Below are 10,092 nucleotides of genomic sequence, written 5' to 3'. Positions count from 1 at the left end.
AGGAGCTGCCAGCAGGGATGCGTGCTCAGACACGGCATCTCTCTTGCTCCTTTCGCTTCCCGGTCTTTACGCTCAGAGGGAGTGTCAGCAGGCGGCAGGCCGGCGTCTTGCTGCCCGGTCGCGTGCTGGACAACCTGACCACGTCTGGCCTTGACTGAGGCCTTCCCAGTGCTCACACACAGACCGCTGTCAGCGGGCTGGGCTTACAAACCCTCTTGCCCTTTTCCTGTGTTCCCTCCTCCGTCTTTCTCCACCTTATTTTGGATTAAAGGACTCGTGTTAACATCCATTTTATCTCCGTCAGTGGCTTGTTTTTCCAGTTTTCTTTAACGTTCCCTTTCCGCCGCGGATCCAGCCCACGATACCAAGTGGCACGTCGTGCCACGGCCCGGCTGCTCAAGGACCGACGTGCACATGGGCCGCGCACACCGACAACTTGCCGGTCCGCCTTCAGTGCTGCCAGAGCACCCCTGGCATGGGGACAGGGCGGTGTCTCCCAGCCCTGTGCGGCCGTCCCGTGCCACGTCCACAAACCTGCTGTGACTTCTGCTTTCGGCAGTCGAGGGCTTGGACATTCTAAACACAGAAACACCTTGGACTGCGAGAAGCTCATTCGGTGTCTAACACAAGACGAGCAAACATTTCTGATAAATTAAAAAAAAAAAAAATTTAATGTTTATTTACTTTTGAGACAGAGAGCACAAGCAGGGGAGGGGCAGAGAGAGAGAGAGGGGGAGACGCAGAACCCCAACCAGGCTCCAGGCTCCGAGCTGTCAGCACAGAGCCCGACGCGGGGCCCAAACTCACGAGCCGTGAGATCATGACCTGAGCCAAAGTCGGACACTCAACCACCTGAGCCACGCAGGCGTCCCTGTGATAAATTTTAACTTGACACACGAGCGGCGTCCTGCGATATGAGCCGTACGTGCCGCCCGATGTCACATGATCACAACTAGCCAATAGTTCTCTCTCTCTCTCGCTCACTCGCTGTGGGACTGTGGGTGATCATCTCCCATGCTCAGACGCTCGGTCTCAGGCCGCGGTGTTTGGAAGAAATCAGTGATTTTTCAGGACGTTGGAAGGTGCCCACAACTGGCACTTGTGTATTTTTGTGACTTCGAAGCGCCTCTGGACCGGCCTTTGCTTTTCCATCCAAGAGGGAGCTCGGGAATGCTTTGCTTCATTCTAGGTCATCGGACAGGTTCCTTGTTGAAGTTGCGCGAAAGGAAAGATTCCATGGAGCCAACAGAGAGCAGTGATTCCGTCAGTGATAAAAGTCATCCTACACAGCAACCCTCCTCTCTTGTGCCCCTCACACCAGCCAGGAGGGTTTTCAAAGGGCAGGTTAATTTAGCTTTGTAATCTGCGTTTTCTTATGTCGTATTACAGCACCGTAACCATTTTTATATGAATATATTTGGGTTGTACGACGAGTCATCTGAGTTTCCGGTATTTCTTTTGGGGAAATTCGCTTTGCGATGCAAGTGCTTTGGATAACAAGCATGTTTCCAGAACGAATTATGCTCGCCAACCAAGGCTTTATGGTCTTCCTAGTGGTAGCACACACACTTGTCACCACTCTGGAGCGCCGTCAATGGCACCATGTGGGCCCACGGCGTCGTGCACCCACCACCCCCCACCCATCTTCACAACTGAAACTCCGTCCCCATGAAACACGGACACCCCTTCCCCCCCGACGGCCCCTGGGGCCCCCATCCCACTGTGTGTACGGACGGCACGAGAGGGGTCGTAAGCGATCTGCCCTCTCAGGGCCGGCTGACGTCACTGAGCACCGTGTCCTCACGGTCCGTCCACGCCGCGGCAGGGGCAGGACACCCCCCCCCCCCCTTCCAAGGACCCTGTCACGCGGAGGGGCTGCAGTGTCCATCCGCCCAACGGTCGGGGAGCACGCGGGTGGCCTCCCTCTGGATCCCGTGGGCCGTGCCGTGGGGAGCAGGGGGACGTGCCGGCGCCTGCAGGTTCCTTCCTTCACTTCTTTTGCTGTCACCCAGCAGTGGGGCTGCTCACCACACGGCGGCTGACTCTGACTTTCCGAGGGGCCGCGGGCCGTTTCCGCAACGGCCACGCCACCTTACGCTCCCGTACGGTGCACGGGGACCCATTGTCTCCACATCCTCGCCAACACTTGCTTTTTGTCTTGATAACGGCCGTCCCGACAGGCGTGAGGTGGTTTTGATCTGCATTCCCCAAATGACCAGCGCGATGTCCTGCTTACTGGGGTCACGGCCTGCAGCCCCAGCAGGAAGCTGGACGCGAGGAGGTCCCAGGTGGAGCGAGGATGGCCGCGTCTGCTGCTCAGGGCGCAGCCTGCCGGTTAGCCAGAGCCCCAGGCCCCTGAGCCGGAAGGCCTTGGAAGAGTATGGGTTCGGGAAGGCCCCGGGCGCCCGCAACCCCCCTCCAGGCGGCCTCCCTGTCTCCGCTTCAGCGGCTTCTATGATGCCCCGACACAGCGAACCACACCCCGGGCCCGGCTCCAGCCCGCCACCCCGCCGTCCCCTGCCCACCCTCCCCACCCCCGTCCACCCCCTCGACTCCGTCTAGGATGCGGAGTCTGACGGCAGGGGAGCCTCGCGTGTGGGGACCAGGGCGGAGGCTCCAGGTGACGGAGACCCACGGCCTGCCGGTCCAGCCGCCCCGCCGCTCCTATCGGCTGCCCCCGACGTGAGGACTGCCCGGCCGTCACTCCCAGACAGCAGGGACTGTCAGGTCACCGGGAGCCGCGACCACGCGGGCACCCAGATGGGGACACGTGAGGGACAGTCTGGGACACCAACGCTGAGCCACTCTGGCACCGTGGCCACGAACTGTAGAGTCTGTCCTCTCTCACCACTGCTGGCTGCAAGGGCTGGAAACCGCAGACCCTGGACGCCCGTTTCCCACGTACAAGATGGGGGAGCAGGCACAGAGGTCTCCAGAAGGCCACACCCCAGAACTGTTCAGCGAGGCCTCTGGTCCAAATACAAAGGGGTTTATTCGCTTCCGCTCTCAGTACAAAATATAAAATAGACACCCCCGCCCCCCAGGGTCCCTCGGCGTCGCCACCGGCGCGGCCGTCCAGGAAGGCTGTCGTCCGCTCCCGGCCCTCAGGCCTCGAACGTGGCACAGCTGCCACAGAGCACCGTCTCCTGAACGTCACCACAGCTGCAGCATCACGGGGAAGAGAGGAGAACCGTTTTGAGGGGCCGAGCTGAGTCCCCAGGCTGACCCCCCCGAGTCCCTCGACCTCATCTGGACACAGGGCCGTGAGCCGCCTACAGAAGTACTTAACACGAGGTCCCTCACCCCGCACGGCCGGCATCCCCGGAGGAAGACCACGTGAGGCCACAGGGGAACCCCGAAGTGCGCCCACAGCCACCGGGGGGGGGGGGGTCCAGAGGGGGCCTGGAACCGGCCTTCCTGAGCCTCAGGAAGAGGCAGTTCCGCCGACGCCCGACCTCGGACCTCCGGCCAACGGGGCGTGAGAACTGCTGACGGGCCCATCTGCGGCCCCCGCCCCACCCCAGAGATCTCCCAGTCTCCAGGCAGGGTTTACTGGACCACAGTGGCTCAACGAATCGCAGGGGAAAGTCATCAGGAGAGACGCCAAAAGGACAAGGAATTGGCAGCACGTTACAGAACGCCCAAGGAAACCCGTTTTCGACGGAGATGCAGGAAGTCGGAGCTGCCCAGCCGCTGGCAGGGAGGACGGTGAGCCCGTGGCCCACGGGAGAGCCAGGAGCCGTGGGCCCCAAGGTGGCCATGCGTGGCCCACCGGGCTGCATTTTAGTGAGAGCAGAGCCTTGGCACAGAACCCACCTTGGGGGGAGGGGACACCTGTGGGGGGGGGGGGGCACCTTCAGGGGAGCAGGGCACCTGCAGGGGAGGGGGGGCACCTGAAGGGGAGGGGCTACGAGGCCACGGCCTGGCTTCTAAACCTGGGGATGCAGCTTTGGCCTTGTGACCTGGAGCAAGTCACTTGTACAATGGGGCAGGAACCCACCCCGTTCGGGCTCAGAGATGGGCGTGTGGCCACCCCCATCACAGGTGACTTCTGTAGGTAAGGGGCGGGGTGGGGGTGGGGGGAAGAGCAGGAAGTAAAGGCCAGGATGATGCTGTCGGGCAGGAAGAAGGTTCCTGCACAGGGGGCTGCAGGGAGGAGGGCTCCCGGCAACTCTCTCTCTCCCTCTCCTGCCCTTCTGTGCTCAGCCCCCCCCGCAGGTGAGGAGGTAAGGGGGGGGGGGGGGGGGGGACACCGGAAGGGCCTGGCCCCCCTCGGTCTGCCCGTGAATACGAAGAGAAGAAACCGGCAAAAACAAAGCAAAGACATACCACGTGCACAATGTGCCCAAACTGGACGGCACAGAGCTCCCAGTCCCCCACCCTCACTCCGGGCCGCACCCCTGCCCCCGCTCTCCGGGGCTCGCCAGGGCTCGCCGGCGGGCCCACCAGAGCTGGGTGTCTGCTTCCCGTGGTTGGTTCTAAAGACTGTCGGGACTAAGCTGGTTGGAGGAAGATACGACCGGCTCCGGGTCTGCGCGGGGGCCTCGTCTGTCTTACAGGGCCCCGTTCACCCCCGCCCGGCCAGCCAACAGTGGCGCGGGGGTGGGACTGGGACCCAGCGCTGCCCAAGCCCGCACGGGATCCAGCGAGAGGAGGCAGACGCACGCTCAAGTAGCGCACGGAGCAAACGCTCCGCTGGGGCTCCGGCAGCCCGCAACCAGCCACGCGCAGACCCGCGAACGGACCTGCGCCCGCCCCCACCCGCCTCCACCGACGGCGAGCACCCTGCCGGGAAAAACCACGCCGACAGTCCCGACACCAGACCTCGAAAGATCAAATCATGAAGTGACTGAGACAGCAGACCCAGAGCAAAGGGCGGGACTGGCGGCCGACGTGACCTGGGTTTCCTCGGGAAAAGATCAGTCTTCAGAAAAAGGTGAAAGTGGTGAGGCATCCGTGGGCACTGCGGCATCCCGAGAAGCAAGGCCACGCGGGGCCCCTCCCGCTGCCCGCCCCCCCAGCTGGACCGGGACGCTCCGGCCCCTGGCACCTGCTCGGCCCCCCCGCGGTCGGTCACTTACTCCACAAGGGTGCACAGCGCGCAGGCCACAGCCCCGCAGCTGCAGCAGATTCGCACGCACCGCCCACACAGGGCGCGCTCACACTGGCCACACGCCGCCTTCCCGTCCACGGCTCGCACGCACGAGGAGCAGGCCCTGGTCGCTGCCCCGGACGGGTCTGTGAGGAAGAGACGCCGCCGTCAGCCCTGCAGCGGCTGCGGGGCCCCGCCTCCCCGACCCGTGGACAGAGGGCTGACCTGACTCCCTGCACCTGACCTGCCCCCTACCAGGGGTCCTCCTGACCACCTACAAGAAAGCACGGCCCACGGACCCTCGCTCACTCGGAAGACCCCAGGAGCCCAGGGGCACGTGAGAGGCCGGCTTCCGCGACCCCGTCCCCGTCCCCGTCCGTTCTGCCATCTCCAAGTCAGAGCGGGAAGGAGCAGTTCTCCCCCTGGTGGCTCGTATCAGAACTCTCGTGGCCTTCGTCTCGTGATACTAGCCCCGGTGTCCCAAAGCGTGGCCCGTGCACCACTGCTTAGCAAAGGCTGTGCTCCGGGCCTGGGGGCGGGGGGGCGGGACAAGGACTGTGGTATCTGCCCCGCAATGAGGGTGGTGGTCTGAGCTGCTCCCGCCCAGACGGAAAGCAGGCAGGACGCCAAGAGGGTTTCCACTCCTCTCCTGACCCCCCAGCCAGGGGCTGCTTCAAAACCCAGGGCTTGGATGTCAGGGGTTGGGGGAGGGCAGAGCCTCCTGATGTCAGGAGCCTTCTGGGCTCCCCAGCTCCCGCCTGCCCAGGAACGGAAGAGCTCCCCGGCAGACGGCATCAGGAATGAAGGACAACACACCTCCACATCCATCCTCCGCGCGGGGCCGGAAGTGCCAGCTGCTGGCCTCACTCACCAGCTTCGGAGGCCTGGGCTCGGCTCCTGGTCAGTCGGCCATCCGGTCCGATCAGCATCTGCCCACGGGGGGTCCCAAGGGCCTCTGTGGGGCCAGGCTTCGGGGACTCTGGCAGGTCAACGATGGCACAGCCTTCCTCCCACAAGTGGTCCATATAGGCCTGGGCCCCTCGAAAAAGGAGCTGCTTGGTTTTCTCTGGGGAAGACAAATCAGTCCCAGTGTCCACACCCCTGTGGCGTGGAAACCCTGGCCCGGCCACCCTGTCCTCCGAGCCGGCTGTGGCCAGGCCTCTTCTGTGTCCTGTCATCCGGTCGCCCCCGGCCCATGCTGCTCGCTGCTGGCCCTTCCTTACCCGAGCTCCGGGGCCACCTCCTCCAGGAAGGTCCTGGACCATGCAGCCCTACCCAGGCTCCCTCTCCTGATCTTCCACATGGCTCTCCTGACGTGTGGCCTCGCATCACCGCGGTTTCTCCCCTCCAGACCCCGCAAGCACCCCGCGAGCCGGCGGTATATGGCACAGAGGAAGCCCTGCCCCTCAGGTCACTAATTCACAGCCCTGGCCAGTGTGCCCCCCTCCACCTACCGTGGAGCCGCCGGCAGCTCTGACACAGGCGCCCCAGGACTTCCCAGACCTCCGTGGGCCCTGGAAACCCCGCCCCTGGAGCCAAAGTAGGTGGTCAGCTCCGCAGCAGTGGCTTTGCCTCAGGCCGCACATCGGTCATCCAGGGGCTTGCACGAGAGCAGACGCCCACCTCCAGCCCCCAAAACGCCTTATCTGAGGTTTTCTGCCTTGTCCCAACAGAGCCAGGGTGGAGATGCTGGAAGCTGTTGGCTCTACGTGGTACTGATGGGAGGACAATTGCCGGGTAACTCAGATGACCCCTGCCACACCCAGCTCCTCCTCCTACAGCCCCTGCCTCGCCTTATCCTGGGGAAAGGGGGAGTGTCAGGAGGTGACCGGTTTTCCAAGGCTTGTGGCTCATTCAAGGTAGAGGTCAGGGCGACAGTCTCGGCTGGAATTTGCTGCACATGAATTCAAACTGGGCGCCTGGTCCTTAATTATGGAAGGCCCCGGGGGGTCGAGGGAGAGAGTAAGCCAGACTGACTTGGCCTCAGAAAGCAGTTTCGTTCGCCACCCGAGTGTGCACAAAGGAAAGGGCAGAACGACTGCTGACAGCAGGGTGGTGGCTGGGGTGGTGGTAGGAGGACAGGAACCACGTCTCCCAGGTGGGCTCTCCCCCACATCCCTCAGGCACAGCGGCTCCGCTTGGTTGCAAACCCTCACTGCTCTAAGGGTATAATCTCTGGGCCCCCACCACTAGGTGAGGTGAGCTCCACTCTGGAGCGGCCTCAGGGTATTAACCGCCCCAAACTGAAGAGCCATCGTGTCAATGCACCAAGAACCATGCACGAGGAAGCCAGATAAGAAGGCCTACAGCTCGCCGCCCTCACACCTCACCGGGACCTGGATTCCAGCACGCTCCTGCTTCCTGGCCTTTGCACGTGTGTCCCTCTGCCTGGAATTCCTTTCCCCTTCCTCTCCGCCTACCTAGCTCCCACCCACCCCGCACGAGCCCTCGGACACCCCTGCAGCTGGTCCTGCAGCGACCGGTGCCCGCCCAAATCACCCCCGGAGAGTCCTCCCCACACTGGGCCGGGAAGCTCCGCGGGGTCTCCCGCGCGGCCGAGGACAGGGGCGGCGCGCTCCACAGACAGCTCTCGGGTTAGGATGCGCACTCACGCCTGCTTACCCCACCCGGGTCAGGGCACCTCCCCACCTCCCGCTGGGCCCGAGAGACGCGGGGGTTAATCCGGCCGGGGTTAGTTACTGGCCCAACCCGGGGTCTCCCGGGAGGACAGAGCCCCGAGGCAGCACCGCCCGCAGGCCGCCCGTTAGGGGAGGCACGCCTCCTGCGGCCTGGGGTCGGCGCAGGTGAGCGTGCGACCCTTCATGCCCCGCTCAGCGCTCCCAAAGCCCGGCTGGACTGCTGGTCCCGCAGTCTCGCAGCTCCCGGGGGGCGCGGCCTGCAGAGACCACCTCCCAGGCTCCCGCGTGCGGGAAGCCCACCCGGCACTCACCGAAGATCTCCCGCGAGTACCGCTCGGCGCATACGCCGCGGCTCAGCTCCCTCTGGCCAACGCGGACCTTCAGCTGCAGCGGGGCCGCGTCCGCGAAAGTACAGCCCCGCTTGGGCATGGCCGCGGGCCCGGGGCTGCGCAGCTCAGCCGCGCGCCTAGCCGCGACCCGTGTCGTCACAGCCGCGCGCCAACGCAGCGCGGCGCGGGATAGGATAGAGGCATGGGCGGGGCGGGGCTCGAAAGCGGGACGGCGCGGGATAGGCTCGGGGCGAGGGCGGGGGCGGGACCCGGCTGCGCGCGAAATGCCGGGGGTGAGGGCGGGGGCGGGGCTCGAGCCCGCCGCAGGATAGGTCGGGGGCGAGGTCGGGGGCGGGGCTCGAGCGTGGCGCGGGATAGGCCGGGGGAGAGGGCGGGGGCGGGGCTAGAGTGGACACAGCGCGTGATAGGTCGAGCGTAGGTTGTGGTCGGTACTGGGGCAGGGGCGGGTCTTGTGTGAGGCGCGCCGCAGGATAGGCGGAGGGTGCTCTGGGGTCCGGCCTCGGCGTGGCCGCGCGGAAGGGGTGGCGTGTCTCGGGTGTCTTCTGGGTGGTCGTCCCAACACAACTGTTGAGAGTGGTTATATTTCCTTGTTGAAGTCATCAAAGTTGGAGGACGATTCACGTCGTCCTAACTTTTAAGTGGGAGCAATGCCTAGTCCTCACGGAAGTGGCCAGTGGCGTACGGACTCCCTGGACGCAAGGAAATCGCCGCCCGCCGCGTTCCCGGAGCAGCTGACGTCACTTCCGGCCGTTGGCACGCGAGCGCGGAAGAGGGGTAGTGTGAGCCGCTGGGACTGTGGTGCTTGAAACGCGGGAACTCCGGGGCGCTGGCTTTAATCTTGCGGGCGTTGGACCGTTTTCTAGAGTCTTTGTGTTCGGGTTTAAAGCTGCTTCGGGTCCTCTGAAGACACAGGAGCTGTCTAGCGTGGCTAAAGGCGTGTCGCGGAGGCCCAGGAGGCCGCGTGTGCACCTGCCGGCGGCACCCCCTGACGGGGTGACGCGCTGCCACCGGCAAGGCTGCGGGTCCGCGAGGCGGGGTGGCCTCCGCCCTGGGTGGGCTACCGCGTCCTGGCTCCCGTCGCGGGGCCGGCACTGCCACCGCTGCCTCCAGCACCTGGAGGTCCAGCAGCCCCCACTCCTGAGTCCGTGAGGACCTGTGGTCACTGCGGGGGCGAGACGCGCGCACCCCTGTTCGCTACTTCCGCGACCTGGCTGCAGCCTGTGCGACCTCACAGACGAGTGGATGAAGAAGATGAGAAGGACACCTGCAGTACCGCGCATGGCCCGGAGGGTACTGCGCACAGGGAAAGACACATACCCTATGATCTCACTAATACGAGGAGCCTAAAGTCCTCAAACTACCAGAAACAGAGCGATGGTGGTTGCCATGCTTGGGGGTGGGGGGCGGAAGCTGTGGGTCAGAGGTGGGTCTGCCCTGCAGCGTGGTGACGAGCCAACGGTACTGTGATGTCCATCTTCAGTGTTCTCACCGGAGCAACGGCAACGGCCACGTGGGGTGAAGAATGTGTCATGTGTCAGTTATATCTCAATGCTGGGGAAAAATTACTTCCCTGAAGACCTCGTCTCCAACACAGTCACCTTTCGAGGGACCGGGAATCGGACATAGGAATTTTGGGGCGATGCAGCCCAGCTTATAACACATGCCACGCTCTGCACTAGGCTCTTGGAGTGCCGTTGAGTACAACCAGCCGGGTCCCTCCCCGGTGGGGCAGATGTCACGACAGGGGAAGCATGGGGGGCCGTGGAGGCAAAGGTAAGCACACCTGCCCTGCCCAGGTCAGAATGCCCCAGGAAACCCAGCTGGCCAGGAGCAGGGCTCATGTGAAGCCTTTGCTGAATGGCATAAGCTTAAAGTTGGATGTTGGAGAACGAGAAGCCGGAAGCACTGTGAGCATGTCCCGAAGGAAAGGGACGGAGCAGCAAGAAACCGAGAGCCGTTTCATCCCCAGCACGGAAGGCCGCCGGGACTGCTCGTTCTCTCCAGAGGACAT

General features: G+C 64.0%; 1 protein-coding gene across 3 annotated transcripts; it reads right to left on the bottom strand.

Moving 5' to 3' along the window:
- Positions 1 to 1,852: 1,852 nt before the first annotated feature.
- Positions 1,853 to 8,230, bottom strand: SIVA1 (SIVA1 apoptosis inducing factor). Of its 3 annotated transcripts, XM_078447784.1 has the most exons (5): positions 8,043 to 8,225; positions 5,964 to 6,158; positions 5,082 to 5,238; positions 4,762 to 4,824; positions 2,974 to 3,162 (listed from the first exon to the last, which is right to left on the bottom strand). In XM_078447784.1, exons 1-5 carry the CDS (start codon positions 8,158 to 8,160, stop codon positions 3,105 to 3,107), a joined length of 591 nt encoding a protein of 196 aa, XP_078303910.1. In that variant the 5' UTR covers positions 8,161 to 8,225; the 3' UTR covers positions 2,974 to 3,104. The 3 variants fall into 3 exon arrangements, with proteins under 3 accessions (XP_078303909.1, XP_078303910.1, XP_078303911.1); XM_078447785.2 differs by lacking the exon at positions 4,762 to 4,824 and having other exon boundaries at positions 8,043 to 8,222; XM_078447783.2 differs by lacking the exons at positions 4,762 to 4,824; positions 5,082 to 5,238 and having other exon boundaries at positions 1,853 to 3,162; positions 8,043 to 8,230.
- Positions 8,231 to 10,092: the final 1,862 nt, after the last annotated feature.

The sequence above is a fragment of the Panthera onca genome, chromosome B3 (genome assembly GCF_046562875.1).
Source record: "Panthera onca isolate mPanOnc1 chromosome B3, mPanOnc1 haplotype 2, whole genome shotgun sequence".
Taxonomy (NCBI): Eukaryota; Metazoa; Chordata; class Mammalia; order Carnivora; family Felidae; genus Panthera; species Panthera onca.
Note: the sequence above shows the minus strand (reverse complement) of the source record. Positions and strands in the feature narration are given on the sequence as shown.

Coding starts and splice junctions, on each gene's coding strand:
- SIVA1 (XM_078447783.2), bottom strand. CDS start 8,160: ATGCCCAAGCGGGGCTGTACTTTCGCGGACGCGGCCCCGCTGCAGCTG. Junction 6,159..8,042: donor GTACTCGCGGGAGATCTTCG/GTGAGTGCCGGG, acceptor TGTCTTCCCCAG/AGAAAACCAAGCAGCTCCTT. Junction 3,163..5,963: donor AGCCCAGGCCTCCGAAGCTG/GTGAGTGAGGCC, acceptor GTGATGCTGCAG/CTGTGGTGACGTTCAGGAGA.